General features: G+C 36.4%; 1 protein-coding gene and 1 long non-coding RNA gene across 2 annotated transcripts in view; one reads left to right on the plus strand and one right to left on the minus strand.

Moving 5' to 3' along the window:
• Positions 1 to 21,362, minus strand: part of LOC309658989 (uncharacterized protein) — a 703,210-nt gene that overhangs the window by 267,330 nt on the left and 414,518 nt on the right. The window contains exon 6 of the mRNA XM_082458306.1: positions 1,197 to 1,247. Coding sequence (XP_082314432.1) covers positions 1,197 to 1,247 — 51 coding nt within the window. The remainder of the gene's footprint in view (positions 1 to 1,196; positions 1,248 to 21,362) is intronic.
• LOC309659068 lies at positions 6,198 to 21,124 on the plus strand. The gene is made up of 2 exons (XR_014262563.1): positions 6,198 to 13,361; positions 17,661 to 21,124. It is a non-coding gene; the product is annotated as an uncharacterized lncRNA (long non-coding RNA).

Raw genomic sequence — 21,362 nt, forward strand, 5'->3', positions numbered from 1 at the left:
ATTAGCTTAGCTTAGCTATGTGCTTCCAGTCAGCAGCTCAAATAGTTATGAATACATAAATGTTGTCCCCGTCCCTGCAGTTATTCGGGTAAATGAGGAATAAAGTTATTGTCTTTACTAGCATGTTCCTCCTTTTCATTGATGCCATGTCTGTTTTACTTCATGTTTTGTCCTGATATTTTAATTCTTATTTTCTGATAGTTTCCTAGAACTTTCAGATCTGCTTATTTTCTCTAATCTCTAACTTCTGTTCTCTAAGGAATTGTTCCTCTGCCTAGTTGAGTGTTCTTAACTTTAATATCTGAATATTGCCCTCCAGGCAATATCTGGATGTACCCTCCACTTAATACTGCACATATTGTTACAACCTCCAGCCCTATTGTCATTCTCTAAATTACTGTCCCCAAAAGGAAACAAATGTCATTCTCACATCAGGATAATTTGAAGAGAGTTTAATAAAGAGATTATTTACAAAAGTTTTAGAACACCACAAGTGACTGTGGCATAACGACAGGCTAGTAAGAGCAGAGTTGTCATAAGCCCTAGTGGGCCCAAAGGAACAAGAGAGGGAAATGGTTACCAGAATACATAAGGTGAAGGTCAGCAGAGAAGGTCGCTTGTGAACTTCTGAACAGTGAACTTGTGAGGGATATAGGCAACCCAAGGTAGTCCTGCAAAGAGAAAGTCAGGAGAAGAAATACCCTTCCCATAGGCTGAACCCTACAGGAATCCAGAAAGCCCACTGTTGTGATCCACATGGATGGGACACTGGCTTTGAAAGCAGAGTGAGAAGGAGTAGAGAGCAAACTGGGAGAAGCAAATGGAAACTATCTAACAATCCCTCCCTCCCCACAAATTTGAATTATGACCAATCTATTCTCATCCTGACTAACAACATAAAATGTAGTGACTTACATATCTTAATATATATATCTCCTTTATTTTCTGTTTCCATTAATAATGTGGTAGGCTAAAGACTAAAGGTATTCCAGCCTATGAATCAGGAATAACATATTCATATTTTTCTTATGTTTATACATTAAGATTTAAAGGTTAATATTTATTTACTTAGATCAAGTCTGATGAGAACTCCCATCATACAATTTTGAATTGAGTTGATTTTCTCATGTAAAAATGAAAGAGTAAAATTACAGTGATAATTAGGAACAACTGAGTATGATAAAAGACATTCTTACCTTGCCATCAATATGGAAACATTTAGCTTAAAATAATTAGATTCCAGAAACCTAAAGAGAAGATATGTATTAGTGTACTAATTGCTGTCATTTGCCATAGCAAGAACTACGCTTCATTCACCTTTGTACCCCTAATATCCAGGCTGGTCAGTGTCTGGCATAGAAAATGTCCTATAAATATATTTGTTTACACAATTTTTGTCTTGCTCATGTCACACGTACACATGTAGAAGTTATTTTTTCTATTAGTCATTGATATTGATTTCATATGTCTACTAATGCAGATGTACTTCCATATTTCACCAAACTGATTCATTACATGGTTACCACAATCTATGTTATCTAATTCATGAAATACACTGTCTTCTTATATTAAGTAAAGCTCTGTGATCTGCTCCTCTAACTGGTTTTACCACTCCCATCTTTTCCCATTCCAATTGCTCTAAGGTCTGATTTTACAGCTCCAAACATGGCCCCTTCTCTGCTGAAAAATGCTCTTTGATTAGTTGCACACTGACTCCTGAATTAAGAACAGATCCCTTCTAGAAACATTCAGGATCCTCTGCTGTGTGTGGCCTTAACTTATCTTTCCAGATACTACCCTAGCCTATAGGGCACATTTATACAAATTAGAAAAAGACACCCTCTCTGGGAAGATAGAAGCCTGAAGGTACAAGTTTGGGCTAGAGCTCATGACTGCCTTTGTGAAAAGAAAAGGGTCCCATTCTTTGGATGAGCACACTGTACACATCAGGGCACATGGCTCCTCTGGAAGAGCTTGTCAGGACATCACAAAGTTCAGAACCATACACTTGACATCCCTGTGCCTTCACACTATATGTTCCTGTTAAAATGGATCATTTGCTATTCTCCAGAGTAACACATATGATTCCCTACTTTGGTGCCCTGATTCATGTTCCTCCTCTCCATTTCTACATTTGGACCCTTTCTTAAATTTTCCTAAACTTCTACCGCATTCAGGTAAGCACTCAACCTCTATTTTGTGTATGCCTATGTAGCAGGTCCTGTGACTGGTGTTGGAGGTGCACAATAGATGCAGATTTCTTATTCATTAAATTTCTTCTCATCCCCACAACTCAATATGATTATTCCTTTCCCTAACCACCTCACTACCCAACACACACAATACTTTATCTGCACTTCCCTTTGGGAATTTGCATTTGCTGCTGTCTCTAGTAATGTTTTGATAAACACATCTTTTCTTTGCCATTAAACTCGATACCACAGACTTACAAATCTTGGTACCCAGAACAGTGCCTAGTTCTATAACTTGAGGGAAAGAATTAAATTTAATTGAATTGTTCATCACCTATACTGTAACCATAAATGCCACATTATGATTGTAACTCAGCCCATGTTTAATAGGTCAGTAAAGCTGAGTGCATTTTCTGTTCCATTGCACCTTGAGTTACTTAAAGATTACATCCTTTCACTAGAGTTCTTAATGAGCATTTACTGGTAGCTTTCAGACATGTGGCACTTGTACAGCTGGAGACAGAATGGTAGAATTCTGGTAGAATAGCTTTTTGAATTTTTTCTTTCTTCTTTTTTTGGGGGGGCAGCTTTTCATCTAGTGATGAAGACTATTCTTTACACACTCTAGCTTTCTTCTTCTGCTAAATTCCCCATTAACACATGACCCAGATAGATATAGCTGTCAACATCTTCAACTTCCTCTTTCTATTTATCTTGACAGATCCCTTGGTACAGTACTAATTTTATTCATTTTACCATGGAGGTGATTATTTCGATTCATTTTTATGTTATTTCTGTATATAGATGCTCCATTTAATCCCAGATATGATTGGTCTGTGGAAGTGTAAGTTATACCCATAATGAACATAAAATTGGTCTATTTAGTGGTACCTATTTAAGTAAAGAATTTTAAAATAAAATATTTTTCATACTTAACTAAAATATCTAGGAATTCCAAGAGAAAAGCATTGAACTTTCCCAGTCCAGCTGTAAAATAACTCTACCCTCCATAATTGGTTCAATAAGGACAGAAACCAGATTGGAATTGATTGAAGAGGAAATAAGAAATAAAGACACAGAGATAATAATTTCATCAGTTCTTTTGTTAAGTTTTTCTGGAAAAAAAAAGGAAAATAATGAGTTAGAATGAGATGTGGGTGTAAGATTAAAAAAGGACTTAATGGGAGTCAACAGAGTATGTTTTATGCTGATGAGGATTATTAATAATAATGTGGATAAATGCAGAACAGATTTTGCAAGAAAGTAAGTTGATCGGTGCTTTGTGACCACCTAGAGGGGTGGGATAGGGAGGGTGGGAGGGAGGGAGATGTAAGAGGGAAGAGATATGGGAACATATGTATATGTATAACTGATTTACTTTGTTATAAAGCAGAAACTAACACACCATTGTAAAGCAATTATACTCCAATAAAGATGTTATAAAGAAAAAAAAAAAGAAACAAAGTAAGTTGAGATGAAATTCAAAGAACAATTCTCTGTCCTTACTTTATCTGACCTATCAGGGCATTCCATAGGTTTGACCACTCCTTCATGCCTAAAACACTTCCCTCTTTTGATATTTCTGATACCACATGTTACAAGTTAAGTCCTCTGTTTCAATCATTACATCATTTCTGTCTTCTTTGTTTATTATAATACAACCTTGTACAGTAGAACTTCTTGTAGAAATTCAGATTATAAATCAATAAGTCTGGCAATTCTGCAATTCTAGTAAGATTCCAAATGATACTGATGCTGTAGGTCCATGGAGCGTAGTTTGAGCAACGAAGATTTATAGAATCTTTAAATGCTAGTGTATTTCAGGGCTTAAGTCCTGCATATTCCTCTCTTTTCACCTCTAGATAGTCTCACATAGTCCAGTGGCTTTAAATAAGATATATCTCTAGTACAGTTATCTATTAGGAAATCCTGACTTAATAAAAGACCAACTTGATATTTTTTGGATGTCCAATTTCAAACTTGTGGTCATAACTCCCTAATCTGTTTCTCTTCTAGTCTTTTCCCATCTTAGTAGATGATACTACCATCTATCCATTGCTTAGGGCAAGTGTCTATGGGACATCTGTAACTTTAAACATTTTTCTTAGCCAATCAGCCCACCAGTACTTCCCCAGTTCTACTGATATTCACTTCTTTACATCTCCACCTTTAATGCCACCTTCCTACTGCGGGTCACCATAATGTCACCCAGACTTCTGCAAGAACCTCATACCCTCCGCTATAGTCTTCATACATTCCACTCTTCCCGTAAGACCCAGAGCTAAACTTTATGAAAGTAAATTAGACCGTGTAAATTCACCGTTCTTCCATGGGCCATGCTTTGAGTAGCAAGGCCTAAGTAAGGTTCCTGCCTGTGTATCCAGACTCCTTTTACAGCAGTTCATTCTCTACAGCCATACTCACAATGACATTGACCCCCTTTCTCTTCCTCAAATGTACTACGCCAGCCTCTTTCCCATTTCAGGGCCTTTGCATTGGGGCTGACCCTCACCCACCACCCCACCCTCCACCCTAGGGTGTTCTTCCTCCAATTCTTAACATGTGTAATTCCTTTTTTTATCCCTTTAGATTCAATTCAAATTCTGTGTCCTTTGAGAAACCATCTCAGGCAACCAGACTGAAAAAAGCCATCCACCTCCACCTTTACCCTAGTTACTCCCTAATCCCTAATACACTATGTTATTTTCTTTGTAATGCTTATTATGATATAAAATGACTGTATTGATATTATATATTTATGTTTGTAATGTCTGGTTCTATGTGATTGAATGTAGCCTCCGTGAGGTTAGGGATCCTGACTGCCAGTGAATCTCCACTGCCTAAAACAAAGTAACCAAGAAAATATCCTTAATATTTTAGAGTAATCAAGAAACTATTGGGCTTCCCTGGTGGCGCAGTGGTTGAGAGTCTGTCTGCCAATGCAGGGGACACGGGTTCAAGCCCTGGTCTGGGAAGATCCCACATGCCGCAGAGCAACTAGGCCCGTGAGCCACAATTACTGAGCCTGCGCGTCTGGAGCCTGTGCTCCGCCACAAGAGAGGCCGTGATAGTGAGAGGCCCGCGCACTGCGATGAAGAGTGGTCCCCACTTGCCGCAACTAGAGAAAGCCCTCGCACAGAAACGAAGACCCAACACAGCCATAAATAAATAAATAAAAACAAACAATTTAAAAAAAAAAAAAAAAAGAAAAGAAACTATTTGTAGCATTTTAATAGAACCAAATGTGGTCTGCATAATTCAGTGCATCTTTATTCTTTGGTGTGCAGTAACTATACCCACTTAATCCTTTGTTTACTAGAAAAATGAGTAACTGAAATCTCCTATTTAATTTGTTCTCAGGATGACGACAAACTCCTTTAACTTAATTTTAGAGCGTGCTCTCAAGTGGTTCTCTCAAATTGTTTATACTACTCACTTGAAGCCTAGGTTCTCCACAGGTAAAAAAGCTAAGCCTTTTTACTCTCTTATTCTAAAGTTACTTTCCACAAGTGTCTTACACAGTCCACTGGCACATTACACTCTATCCTTCTGAGAGACTTAGTAAGCTTTTGAAATTGCAGGGGAACACAGTTTTCTCTCTGAACCAGTCATTGCTCCAGTCTTGAGGGTTTCCCTAGGCTCTGATTAAGAGCCACTCAAATGCAGCATTTCATTGCTTCCTTCTTCATTCATCCCATCACTCTTTCATGAAATTTTTACTAGGCACCTACTATATGCCAGACCCTGTGGTATGTACCAGAGATAGAAGTAGAGGTGGAAACTTGACAGATGGTTGCTGTTCTCATGGAGTCTATTGTGGGAGACAGATATTAAAGACATAATTATCCAAATGATTATTTAATCATGTGGAATCTGCATGTGGAGTAAACCTCGATTTAATGAGATCCTGAGAAAATCAAAACATTAAGATAGTAATAATGGTGTCTCTCTCTCTCTCTCTCTCTCTCTAATATATATATATATATATATATATATACATATATATATATATATATATATTAGAGAGAGAGAATACATCCCATATATATTTAATATATATTGTATATAGGTATAAGCACATTATATACATAATATATATTATATATATAATATATATTTTGTGCAGGGAGAGAGCAACCATAAGCAGATGTGGATAAAGATGAAGAGGAGAAAAAAAAATAAAGATGAGAGTTCTGATGTTAAAGATATCATAAATATGAATTCTCAGCCAACTCTTTCCTTAGTCCATCTACAATTTCATTACCAGAGTATAACCAGACCAACTGAACAATAATCCCTCATTAGGAATCTAATGCAATTTTCTTCCTAGTGTCTGCTCTCATTCTTTTTCTTGCAAAAATACCTTAGGGGAGAAGAGACATCCTAATTCTCCAATTGCAAGTCTTTTTGGGAAGTTACTAGGAGAGGAGCTATAAGTAAATCATAGTGACTTAATCCCTCTTTTTTTTTTCAATCACCTTCTTAGCTTAACTACTCCCACAGTGACTTTTCCATATTTAATTGGCTTAAATGAGCCCCGATTCCCTCCACCCATTTCTACTTCCCTACACATCAGTTTTGATCCTTGGTATTATTTATATGGTCTGTAGAAAAGTGCTACATATTGACTTGGGATTGGAGAAAATTATTTAACATCTGTGCTTCATTTTCTACTTCCCCATCTGTAAAACTTGATGTCATAATATTTATCTAATACCACACAGAAGTGATATAAGAATTTATTCATGTTAGTGAGGAACATTGAGATGTAGGGCACAGCAGAAGGATGAAATGCTGTTATTATTCTCTGACAGGCTGGTCAAGCTCTATAAATAATATGGTCAGGACCTGAGAAACATATTATGGTCTATAATGACTTGCAGGTGGGCCACAGTCAGGAGACTTGGAGCTCTCATTCTAAAGTGTCACGTCATTGAGGCTGTGTAAATGTCATCATGCACATTTTGTGGTGGTAGCCTTTCAACTCCATAACTCTAAAAATTAAGATTTTACTTTTCCAATGCCAATGTGAATGTACTGTGGTGAGGATACACACTCCACTTTATAGGTAAGATTTGATTAAGTGGCTTTAGAGGTTACAGTTTAAACTATTTTCTTGTGTGCTATCATTAGAAAAGGAAGACAGCAATCACATAAGAAAGTAACTTTTTAAAAGGGTGAAGTAGGACCACAGTTAGTGAAAATACTCTAGTTAAAATGTGCAAGCCTATGGAGAAAATGAAGAATCAGACTAATGGTCCTGAATAGTTTTAAAGTGAAAGAATGATGTCCAATAAATTTATGGTCACGAAGGAACCCACACTTGCCTCCCTCTCTCTGCATTCCTCTTTATCTTTCTACACATTTATGTGATGGAATACATTTAACTGCTTTCCCTATAGCCTCACGTCTCGATATATACCCCAACCACCTGTCTAGCCTCATCAAACTAAGAACAGCTAAAGCTGATTGACAAGTATAGCAATGCAAATGTTATGCAAAGTATACACCTTTATAAACATTAGGAATGACTGTGCAAATGTGTAACTTGTATTAACTACTAAATCCTTAGGTTTAATAAACTTCACTTGAGTTTAAGAATACCTAAGTCCCTAAATTTGCACAGTCTGGAGACTATTAAATTACACCATTTTCAGTGAATTGATAATTTTACCTACAAAAAATGTTTTTGTCCCATAAAACCAGACTATGCAGACAGAAGACTGGGTTTGTAGGCAGTAGCAAGAAATTTTAATTGAACCCAGAGTACATGGAAACCAGTAGGTGAATTGGAAGAACAAGGAGAAATAAAAAAGGTCATAGTGATTATTTTACATATGTTTACATTGCCTTAGAATGATACTCTGTCTTAGAATGTTGTAGCTTATTAAAATGCATTTAAAACAAAAGAAAAAAATTAGAAAATCAAATAAATAAAATTATAAGTAGCACAGGAAAATGATATCTTTTGAATGATGTTGAATGATATGGAAACTAGAGAGATCACCATAGCTACATTACTGAGAGATATATTGTATACTGGTGGCATCACCTGGGGAAGATGAACCCCTCTTACATTCTCCATTAGTGCCCAAGTTTTGATATGGGCAAGTGTCTTTTCTTCAATTATATGTCAAGATAGAGTTTCATAAAGAGATAACTTCAAGAACCCCTCCAGTGAAATCCCAGGACTCCTCTAATACACAAATGTGCAACTTCTAATGTCTAAAAAAGAAAGATTATTTCTTTGAGTTATTTGTAGTGAGGTGGATGGACCTAGAGTCTGTCATACAGAGTGAAGTAAGTCAGAAAGAGAAAAACAAATACCGTATGCTAACACATATATATGGAATTAAAAATAAAAATGGTTCTGATGAACCTAAGGGCAGGACAGGAATAAAGACACAGACATAGAGAATGTACTTGAGGACATGGGGAGGGGGAAGGGTAAGCTGGGACAAAGTGAGAGAGTAGCATTGACATATATACACTACCAAATGTAAAATAGATAGCTAGTGGGAAGCAGCCGCATAGCACAGGGAGATCAGCTGGGTGCTTTGTGACCACCTAGAGGGGTGGGATAGGGAGGGTGGGAGGGAGACGCAAGAGGGAGGGGATATGGGGATATATGTATACATATAGCTGATTCACTTTGTTATACAGCAGAAACTAATACAACATTGTAAAGCAATTATACTCCAGTAAAGATGTTTAAAAAAAAAGAAAGATTATTTCTAATAAGCACAAAATAATAGATAGAAAGAAATACAATTTCCTGCAAAATAGATGACCATGGTATATTTGGGGAATTATATATCAGAAGAAAAATAGGTAAAAATTACAAAAGATAGTCAAGGAAATCTACCCTTAAATGGTAAAGAAAATTATAATATGTTGAAGTTTAAAGAGAAGTAAATAATAAAAATGTATTAAATAATGTCTGTTTACCACATTGAGTAAAATAAAGAGATATGAGAGACCGTGAAAATTATCAAAAATATCTAGGTCTAAATATAATCACATGGGATCTTAGCCAAGTAGGGATGATTTTTTCACAAACATCTTTTCTCATTTCGCCTTGCTCTAGAAATAAATCTAAATACAGTTTCTTATTCCTTTTTCTCCTTTTCTTCTCTCCTGTTAAAAAACTCCTCTCCTGACCTTTATTTCATCCTAGTGTTTATTCTTTCTTTACCTTCATTCCCATTATGGACACAGACTCTGAGGAAACTAGCTTAAAATGCAGCGTGTGAGGGTTAAGTAAACCAAAGGGAATAATTGCTTTCCAGGTAGATCTACTAAGTATTGAAAGAATTGGGTGGAAATCCTTGAATCTCTTCTCTGGGGATCTCTTTTTCAGAGATGATTTAAAATATTGTACTTACAATGGGAAGATCATCTTTCTATTGTCTCTCTAACAAATGAACCCTCTTTATCCTCCAAATATTTTTTTATAAACTAAAACGTGGACTCTGAGTAGGGCTCTGTTTTGTCCACTGCTACATTTTTGCAATTTAAAATAGTGCACATAGGAAGCACTCAATAAATATTTCTTGAATGAATTAACAAACCTTTAGGATGATGTTTCTCCATTAAGTCCATCTTGAATTTCTTAAACCTTTATGGTATGTTCACCCTCCACTGTTCCTGCCCTGTCAGGCTGAGAGTACCCTCTTCTCCCACAAACCCACGTACACACATACCAGAAAGCAAGAAGCGACATATCAATTCTACTAATTCCACAGCATGTCAGCAACCCTGTTTGCTGATGTATTTGTTTTGGGGTTACCTGTCTGAATTTGGGTCTTGAGTGGTCAATTCCCTCTTTTGTAAGTTTACCCCCTTATGATTATGTACATTTTATAGATATTTTACCCATGCAACAAGCCACTACTGAGTTCTGGCCATGGACCAGAAATTATGCTTGTTTGGTAGACATAAATTTAAATAAATCACAATGTTATTCCAATAGTTGTTTTTATACTTGATAAGAGGAGACACTTAAAGAAATAGTGATAATTCAGTGTGTCACATTCTATAATAAGGTCAAAATGTGTATTTAATTAACTTGGCTGGTAAAGATGTATAGTTTTTAATTATGACTCTCAACATTACTAGTGTTTAATAAACATTTATCAGTCAGAGAAATATTAATAGAACAGTTATTCTAAAATTTATGGACCAATGTATAATAATACAATTCAAACGTCAAAATGAATCATCTCCTTCAAAAATGTTCATAGGTGGCATTTAATTTATATTCTAAGTGAAAAATATAACATTTATCAAATTTGAGCAAAAAGTTTCAAAACTATCAAGTTTTTGAGTTTTTACATATATATTATCTTATTTATTTCTAGTCCTTAATTCTAGGAGATAGATTTATTCTTGAAAACTTTGTTTATAAAACAAAAATATAAAGTAAGGCAAAATTTAACATTTTACTTACATCACACAGTAAGTTCATAATGAATTTATGGTGAGATCTGCATTAATTAAAATTGATTTCTTTGACTAGTTTTCTAGATTTAAAGAAAAAATCATCATTGCTACACATTTAATAACAGGGAGACTACAGAGGTAAAAGTTTTCTTTCTCTATATATTGGTACCAATGACTGCATTATAACTGTAAAGTTACAGGGGAATAATCACAAAATGGAAAGTTATAGAAAATTATGAGGAAAGAAAATTTTGATGACTCATAGAACAGGTTTTTTATTTCTTTTATAAAAAAGTCTTACACTCTTAGTAATTGTCTTGATGACTGAATACTAGTCATTGGGAAGATTTCTACAAACTGCTAAACAAAAACTACCATTAAGTCAGAGAAAATGCACAACACAAAAAAGTATTTCAAATGTGTTTGGTACCTTTCAAGGGGCTAGATTACATACCACACCTTGGGGCTAAGTGAACTAAGTAGCGTAGACCTTCAATATATTCTCAGATGTTTTGACATGTAGTTATTACATCATTTGCCTTCAAGGTGGAAGCAGAGAGGCTTAGGAGGAGCTCTGACTCATGTAATTGTAAGAGTCATGTGCCACTCTGCAGGTCAGCAAAGCAATGTGAAGTATCTCCTACTCTCTAGTAGATCAAAGGTCATTTGGTGTTTTCATAATTTTAGCTAAAAATAAAGCCCCTGCCATTAGAATCAGAGTTTACATTTTTCGATCCAGTAGCAAACAATGGGCTAAAATACGTGAGAACATTTATCAAATTGAGCATGATCCCAGAGTAACCCCTTTAAAGAAGCTTTCTTCAAAGCATTTATAACAAAGGTCATTATCAGATTACCTGTGACTCAGGGTATTATATCAATGTTCAGCTTCTGGAAAATTCTGATAACTTGGGGGCAGAGGCTGTGTCCTCCATGTGCTCATTAAACAAAGTTACAGTGACCTCTCTGATTACCCTCTTGGCACGCAACTGCACCATTTTCCCCTGCCTCTCCTTCAGTGAACTGCAACGAATGCCGTGGTGCTGGAGGGACCAGTGAGCCAAGAATGAACCATCTCACCATGGAAAAATTTAAAAAAACAAAGAAAGGTCCATTGGCTTGCCTATATCAGAATATTTTACTCCAGTGGTTAAACTGTAAAATTGCACGGGTATCTGCATCGCACTTGAGGCTTTGTCTCACAGGGTTGCAAAGCAGCAGTTAAAGAGAGAAAAATAATCTCCTCCTAACAGCTCCCAACAGCTCTCCTCCCACCGACAAACTACACACACACATAAACACACACACATTCGTATGCACACTCTTAACTCCTGCCACTCCCCTATTCTTGAGTGATCTTTTCCTTGCTCCCACTCAAGTTTCATTTCCTCAGCTCTTCCTATAAAAAAAAGGAAAAGTTCTCTGATAAACTAACTCAGAAAAAGGAGATCTTAACAATGTTTAAAGCTATTCATATTTGCATTTTAAAGAGTGTTCAAAAATAGTTAAATATTAATTTTTTTCACAGATGTTAGTTAAAAATATGAATTAGTATCTCAGGTATTGTTTGTTTCTTCAAAAAATTATATTGGATGCTCACTTTGTCCAAATACTGAAAAATACTGAGGACACAACAGTGAGCTAAAAGGCCATGCTGGTTGCCGCCACAGAGTTTACAGTCTAAAATGGGATATGGAAATTTATCACAAAACTATTCACTACAAGTGAAGCAAGAGCTACAAAAGAGAATGTTTATGGTGCTATGGGACTGAATCAGGTAGAATCTGAAAGCTTACCCTAAAATGTGAAGACTGAGATGAAATCTGAAGAAATAATAGGAGGTAAGTGGATTAAAATGCTTGTAGTTCATGGACTTGAAGAAAGCCATTTATGTTGACGTCCAGAGTAAGAAAGAGCTTTGTACATGATGAGACCAGAGATCCAATCATGCAGGACATCCACAGGCAGGGTGGCCATGTAGATTCGTCATGCAAACCAAGGCACTTTTCAAAGGGAAATGGGTTTCTACTAATAACATTAGGCATAGTTGGGTTACCAGTTACCGAGTGACTGGAGACTTATAGTCATCCTATTCATAGGGGATCCTAAAGTATTAGGCTTTATCATAAAGGCAATGAAGAGGCCCTGAAATTTTTTAGCAGAAAGGAAACAGATCTGAACTTGCAAGATACCTTGCCCCAATGTGCAGAATGGGTAAGAGGGGGACTACTGCAGTCACCACATAAGATATGGATAGCTGGTAATAACATTCATTAAATAGGATATAGAAAAGAAGCAGCTTTAGGCTGAAGTCATGGGTGGGAAGAGGGTACCTAGTTCTACTTATGGTCCTATAGAGTTCAGAATACGTTTGAAGGAAGAAATCATGTAAAATGAGTTAAAAATAAAAGTGTTTCACAGATGAGAAATCAGAGTTGGAGATATAAATCTCTGAGTCATTTGCATATCAATGGTAATGAAGGCATGCACATGGATATTGCCTAGAGGGAGTTTAAACTGAGGAAGATAGGAGAGGAAAGACGAAACCTTAAGGTACTTCAGCTTGAGGATGGATGGTTACAGGAGAATGAAACTGCAAAGAAGGCTGAAAAAGAGCTGCCCAAGTGGTACAGGAAAACTAGGAGAGGATGATGCTCTGGAAGCAGAGGGAAGAAAGCAGTTGAGAGAGGAAGTAACAGTGATGACAAATCACACCGATAAAACAAGGTGAGAACCGAAAAAATGTTATTTGATTTATCAAAATGGAGTTGAAGGGCATGGATTTGGTAGCAGATTACCCCAGTTAGAATCCCACCTCCTTCATTTACTAGCTAGGTATACTAGAGGAAGCCACCTAAACTCTTTGCCTCAGTTTTCTCATTTGTAATACAGGCTGTTTTGAACAGTGCTTATCAAAGTGTGCTCTGTGGACACGAGGGGTTTCCAGAGACACTTTGAGGAGATTTGTGAGATCAAAACTGCTTTCATAATAACGTTAAGACATTATTTGCCTTTTTGACTGAGTTGACTTGCAAAAGCCAAAGAGGTAGCACTAAAATGTATTATTACCATTGTATTCTTCTCCATAGTTCACTTGCAGGTAAAAGAAAAAAAGTCAATTTCCTATAAGAATGTTATTGATGAACCAGTAAAAATATTAATTTCAATACATTTTTATCTTTCATATTATATAATGAAATGTGTAAATATTGCCGAGACCTATGTATCTCAGTGAACCAACATTTTCCAAATGCTTAATGCATAATGTTCCAAAATTCTACATAGGTAAAAATAACCATTCGATGTTTCAAAATACTCCAGTGTTCAAATGTAGCAGACTATGAAAAATTTATTGACATGATTTTGAATCCAAAACTGAAATAACCTTTAGGTTATTAAAACAGTCCTCCCTTTTCCAACTAGATATCTCAATGAGGCTGGAATTTCTTCATACGATTCCTATAAAACATCATATCACAACAGATTGAATGCAAAAGAAGATATGAGAGTCTAGCTGCCTTTTATTAAATCAGTTATTAAAAAGATTTGAAAAATATAAAAGAATGCCACTTTTTTCACTACATTGTTTTTGTGTTGGAAAATATTTTTATTTTCATAAAAAATTAGTTATTTTACCTTACAATGGCTTTATTATTGTTGTTAAACTAATTACTAAATAAATATTTCAAGTTGTCTCAATTTTATTTTAGAATATGAAAAATGTCTACATATTAAGCCTACATAAACAATACTCTTTGAGATCTTTAGTAATTTTACGAGTAAAAAGTGATTTTGAGACACAAAGTTTGAGAATCACAGGTTTTGAGAATAAAATAAGGTAACTCTTAAAAAGTATGAGTTAATTCTCGTAAAGTACTTAGAACACTGTCTCAAAATTCTTTATAAGTGTTGATAAATAGAGATAGACAGATAGATGATAGAAAAATATATTAGATAGATAGATAGATAAGTAGACAGACAGATAGGCAGGTAGAGAGACAGATACACAATAATTGGTTAAATTAACTGAAGTGTTTTGGGTAAATACTGATGATGGAAACCGGATTGAAATATATAGGAGAGAGGGAGATATTTTGGAAATAGAAACATCACCCATAGGCAAAGGTATTTTCTGCCTCCTCTCGAATTTGATCCTGTATGAAAATACTGATGTGTTACCCCACTTACTATCCTATAGATGTGACCTGACACCTTTTATAAGGAGAAACAGGAGAAAAAAATCAATGAAAGAAAACTAAAGGCTTGATAGAGCAGTGTGATAGAGACAGAAACTTCAATGAGAATTCCATTAGGCAAGTTAGTGCTTCAGGGAAGGAAAAACACCTGAAAAACAGAACTTAGATACTTAATTTTAAAATAAAGACTCCTAATCTGATTTTCTCTGTGAGAGAAATCTGCTTCTGCTCTTTATCCTAAAAGTCTTTAAATACGCCAGCTGTTTATAGTTAAAAAGAAAGTCACATAGACAAAAAAGCCTCTTTCTCATTTCTACAAGTCAAAGGTTGATCTGAAAATCCATCAGAATATTTTAAAGAAATGTGAAACCCTGTGAAAAGAAGATGGCTCATGGTACATGATAAATGCATTTATGGAGGCAGTAGGTCATATATTAACTATATCTTTGGCAGCCTGGAACTTTAACACATGTCTTTAACATGTCTTCAAGGAGTAGGAGTGAGGAAAAGGAAAAGAACAGCGGTCCTTAATTTTTTTTTTGGAAAGGAGGTCATTTTTCCATTATGGATTCAGTGTTAGATATGGACACTCACCCCAGAGAAACATACATGGACCCAGTCTTCTAACATACAATCAAGGGACTATACACCCTGCCTAAAGACCATCCATGGACTTTCCAAAAGATGATGGATCCCAAATTAGGAAATGCTGGAATCAGGGAAAGTAATTTAGGAGTAAAAATGACACTTCCTAGCACCATTCTCCATCAAGTTGCTCTAGATTTTTAACACACCAAAACCAGTCTTCTGAGTTCCTGGCATATAGATGAGGCTTAATAAAGGAATAAAACTGCATTCATGGAAAGAAACACTCATTTAGCCCAGCTTCCTTACTTCACATAAGTGGAAATTAAAATCTAGAGACATTAAAATTTTTGCTCAGTTACAAAATCAATCAGAGAACTAGCTGAACCTTTCACATTCTAGTCGTTTTTCCCCAGCTCTCTTGGAAACAAAGAGTTACATCTGCTCAACATTATAGAAGATTAGTGTCCATACACTGTTGGATTCCAAATCTAGAGATATACATTATCAAAATTGGAAGACTACATAGTAAGGTAAGGGAGATGTTTTACTTCGGGAAACTAAGAACACAATTGTAGAATAAAAGTTGATGAGACACAATTAAACAGCATCAGTTGCATCCACAAAGTGTAGAAAACATCTTAGGAATGCATCATACATGGTAAAAGCGCATATGGGTTGAATCGGTTATGAATACAGTTCAATATATCGGTTGGGAATACAGTTATTCACAACTGTAATCATATGATTACAAAACGCCCTTGTATCTGCCAAAGTCACAGAAGGAAAGATATTATAACAAAAGGGGTAAGGGAGGAGCACCTACCTAAGGGACTATTTATAGACTCTGGATAGTGTTAAGGTAAACCAGGAAGAGATGATGCACAATGCCAGGGCTGGCAATGTGGAAAGTCATTACACTCTTTAGGACTGAAAGAGAAGCTGCTATAAAGGAAGGCAGTAGAGGGGGAGCTGTGGGAATAAATGCCCCTGCCTCACTCTCCTTTCACCCTCAAATCTCCTACCAATGACTTACTTGGCCAAATCAGAAGCCAGAGGTCAAGGGTACCCATTCATGCAGTTGAAAATGATAACCTCTCAGGCCACAGAACTAGGTGAGAATGATGGATCTGGAGGGATAAATAGAGAATATCTGGAAAATCCCTAGAACATATGGTTGGCTTCTCACAAGCTGTAGGAAACTCAGAGCTGTTCCTTGAGCACCCACAAAGTTCTGTGCATAAGACCACATATTTCTAGATCTCATATCTCTAAGGGGAGCCACTGAACAGAGGGAGCAATTGTCTCCCATATTCAATTTACACTAATGCAGCCAATATTAGAAATCACCTTAAACTAACGGGCTATGGAAGAAATACAAGGATCTCATTCTGTGTTTCAAAATCTAACTTCACTAGGCAAGGGGAAGAGATCAAAAAATGCTTCCTAAAGAGATGTTACCTGAAGGAATCATGTTCAGCAACGTAGTGCGCATGAGGAACTCTGGATGGTAAAACTAAAGTAATCAATTGATGAGGGAGGGGAAGAATCAACCCCCCAAGATTATCGTTTGCTACTTCTCAAAAGGGGTCACACAGTTATTGGCCAGTAGCCCCTTGGAATAGCTTTCTGCTAAGGATGCTGGGAGTTCAAGACTAATAAGGGAAAGCCTTTGGAAGCAGCTAACAGAGCTATAATACTCGGCTCTAACATTGAGGGAAAAGTTTGCCTAAAATGTACCCAAAGCGTAAGGCAGCCAATAATGCCTGGAATAAAAGATGTAATGCAAGGAGGCATCTGATTCTGTGCTGGGGATAAGAAAGGCTTTAAGCCCACAGGGTACTGTGCACGTTCCTATCCCTCCTACCCCTTGCCCATTCTTGGGGTACACAATAATTTGTAATAGGAATGTAACCTTTACTGTTTGAATATCTCCAGCAAGAGGACAAATGCTACCCAAAAGTCTCTTTGAACAAAGAGGAAAAATATTAGCCTCTCAGTGATTCAGAAACCCACAGGGACACTGAAGTCAATCTTCAGATTGTCAGTAGTAAGAGGTGCATGAAAGAGGTCTATATTTCACTTCACTTTATAATCCTGACCTTAGTCAAAATAAATTTTGATATTCAAACTGAAGCATAATCCCTCATTGCTATTCTTACTTTAAACTTGAATAACCTCAGTAAATTGTGCAGACAGGTGCTTAATGAAGCCTATATTTATAAAACAATATTTTTCTTCACAGGACTATGGACTCTAATACATCTCTTCTAATTGGAATCAAGTTTCCTGATCAGAGCTCCTCTGGCCTTCCTTAAACCATATGTTCAGAGTATATGGAATCAAGCCACTGTGCCAGCTGTGTTCTCATTATTTAAAATGCACTATAGTTTGGATAGCATGGTTGACACAGATTACTCCGTTTTGACAGAGTATGCCAACAAACATGTGTGCGTAAACACATGAGGTGAAACTGAAGACTGGGAAAGCAGGCCTAGAGTGGGGCTATTCAAATAAGTGAATTTTCAGAACACAGATTATTTCTCATTGTAAATACAGTTACTCCCCAAAAATGTATTGGGTTGGCCAAAAGGTTCGTTCGTTTTTTTCCATAAGATGGCTCTAGTAGCACTTAGTTGTCTTCAACTTCATTAAAAACAATTTTGTTAGATTGTATGTGACAGCTGTCATATCAGCATGCGTTTAAAAAAAGACATCAAAATTGGTGAATTTTTGTGTAGCCATTTTAATATTGAAGATGGAAGAAAAAAAGCAACATTTTAGGCATATTATGCTTTATTATTTCAAGAAAGGTAAAAATGGAACCGAAATGCAAAAAAAGATTTGTGCAGTGTATGGAGAAAGTGCTGTGACTGATCAAACGTGTCAAAAGTGGTTTGCGAAGCTTCGTGCTGGAGATTTCTCGCTGAACGATGCTCCACGGTCAAGTAGACCAGTTGAAGCTGACAGCGATCAAGTCAAGACATTCACTGAGAACAATCAACATTATACGACGTGGGAGATAGCTGACAGACACAAAATATCTAAATCAAGCGTTGAAAATCATTTGCACCAGCTTGGTTATGTTCATCGCTTTGATGTTTGGGTTCCACATAAGTTAAGCAAAAAAAACCTTCTTGACCATATTTTCCCATGCGATTTTCTACTGAAACGTAATGAAAATGTTCCGTTTTTAAAACAAATTGTGACAGGCGATGAAAAGTGGATACTGTACAATAATATGGAACGGAAGAGATCGTGGGGCAAGCAAAATGAACCACCACCAATCACACCAAAGGCCAGTCTTCATCCAAAGAAGGTAATGTTGTGTATATGGTGAGATTGGAAGGGAGTCCTCTATTATGAGCTCCTTCCGGAAAACCAAACGATTAATTCCAAAAAGTACTGCTCCCAGTTAGACCAACTGAAAGCAGCACTTGACGAAAAGCATCCCGAATTAGTCAACAGAAAACACATAATCTTCCATCAGGATACCGTAAGACCGCATGTTTCTTTGATGATCAGGCAAAAACTGTTACAGCTTGTCTGGGAAGTTCTGATTCATCCGCCGTATTCACCAGACATTGCACCTCTGGATTTCCATTTATTTCAGTCTTTACAAAATTCTCTTAATGGAAAAAATTTCAATTCCCTGGAAGATTGTAAAAGGCACCTGGAGCAGTTCTTTGCTCAAAAAGATAAAAAGTTTTGGGTAGATGGAATTATGAAGTTGCCTGGAAAATGGCAGAAGGTAGTGGAACAAAAGGGTGGATATGTTGTTCAATAAAGTTCTTGGTGAAAATGAAAAATGTGTCTTTTATTTTTACTTAAAAACTGAAGGCACTTTTTGGCCAACCCAGTAGCAGGGAATATTGTTTTTGACTGATTTGACCATCAATGGAAAGCACTGGTAATCCTGGAAAGTTATGTAAGTGTGTATGTAGCACAACACAGACTTCTTAGCTATGTTTAAGATACAGCAAAAACCAAGGGAAAATATTCTCATATTCCTTTGAGATAGAAACAATTTTTTAAAATTCTGTAAGTCAAATTTTAAAAGATAATTTAAGTATATCTTATTAATGTTTAAAATTATTCCTTCACCTCCCTTCAAAATTATTAGGCACTCCGCCCCCACTACCATCGGGTTGTGACGTGTGTCTCCTGTTTCCTTCCTTGCCTTGTTGAACTCAGGCATGGACACAGTGATTTATTTAGGTCCATGAAGTGTCATTTCTAAACAAAAGTTTTAAGAACCAGCATGTGAGTTGTCTACTCTCTTTCCTCTCTCTGGAACAATCAGTGGTAGTGTTCTACATAGAGACTGATCCACCAGCCTGTATCCTAGAGTAAATAGGTTAGAACAGAACAGTAACTGATGAGTGATGGATGTATTGCACAAGGTAGAAATAAGTTTTGTTGTAAACCACTTACATTTTTCAGGTTGTTAACTCAGCATAATCTAACCTGTCCTGACAGATGTAATAATACATTGAAAAAAAAATTCATGTTAATAACCCCAACTTTTTAATCTTTTTCCCCTTGTTGATGAGATTTTAAATAGCGTGTGTTCTTTATTGTGCTTCCAAACTGGAGGATGAATCCAATCAAAAAGTCTAAAAGAAATTACACTCTCACACTAAAGACATTTAAAATAATTCACCCAGGGAAAACTACATTATACTGGTTATGATTTTTGTTGTTTATGTTCCTTATACTTCCACGCAATTTGTTATGAAGCAGCTACAAACTGTTTACAAAATACCTAAGTGTAAGAATAAGATGCCAGTCATCCTTAGTGTCACTTAGCACCAGAATTCTAAAGATTACATAAAAGTCAAAGTCAAATAAATGCTAAGGAGCCAACAGATTTAAATTCAGCTTTGAATTTTGGCTGGTGATTAGACTCCATTTTTGAGAAGAACTGAGCTATCCAAAGTTGGGGAGGATTATTTACTCTACTGTAGTGGAACTAAAATATCCAAAGCAAATTCAGATAGAAAAAAGCAAGTTTCTAATCAATAGGAATCCATTCAGAACTGAAGATGTAATCACACTAATATGATTACAGTAGTCCCCACTTATATTCAGGGAATATGATCCAAGACACCCAGTGGATGCCTGAAGCCTCTGACAATACCAAACCCTATATATAGCATGTTGTTTTTCCTATATCTAGGCATATCATAAGTATCTATGATAAAATTTAATTTATAAATTAGGCATAATAAGAGATTAACAAGAACTAATAATAAAATAGAACAGTTATAACAATATACTGTAATAAAAGTTATACAAATGTGGTTTATCTTTCTTTCTCAAAATATCTTATTGGGCTTCCCTGGTGGCGCAGTGGTTGAGAGTCTGCCTGCCAATGCAGGGGACACGGGTTCGAGCCCTGGTCTGGGAAGATCCCACATGCCGCGGAGCGAATGGGCCCGTGAGCCACAATTGCTGAGCCTGCGCGTCTGGAGCCTGTGCTCCGCAACAAGAGAGGCCGCGATAGCGAGAGGCCGCGATAGTGAGAGGCCCGCGCACCGCGATGAAGAGTGGCCCCCACTTGCGGCAACTAGAGAAGGCCCTCACACAGAAACGAGGACCCAACACAGCCATAAATAAATAAAATAAAATAAAAATTAAAAAAAAAATCTTATTATGCTATATTCACCCTTCTTCTTGTGATGATATGACAAAATGCCTACGTGATGAGATGAAGTTAGGTAAATGATGTAGGTATTGTGATGTAGCATTAGGCTACTAGTCTCCTTCTTACATCTATTTCAGGTGGTCCTGAATCATATAGCCATAATGAGGTCAATGGTTAGATATCAGCAGCAGAAGACGTTGATGGTTGGGGATCCTGGGCAGGAAGTAATGGGACAGCACAAGATTTCATTACGCTACTTGGAATAGCACATAATTTTAAATTTATGAATTGTTTATTTCT

The sequence above is a fragment of the Balaenoptera physalus genome (genome assembly GCF_965194825.1).
Source record: "Balaenoptera physalus genome assembly, chromosome: 3".
In the NCBI taxonomy this organism is placed as follows: domain Eukaryota; kingdom Metazoa; phylum Chordata; class Mammalia; order Artiodactyla; family Balaenopteridae; genus Balaenoptera; species Balaenoptera physalus.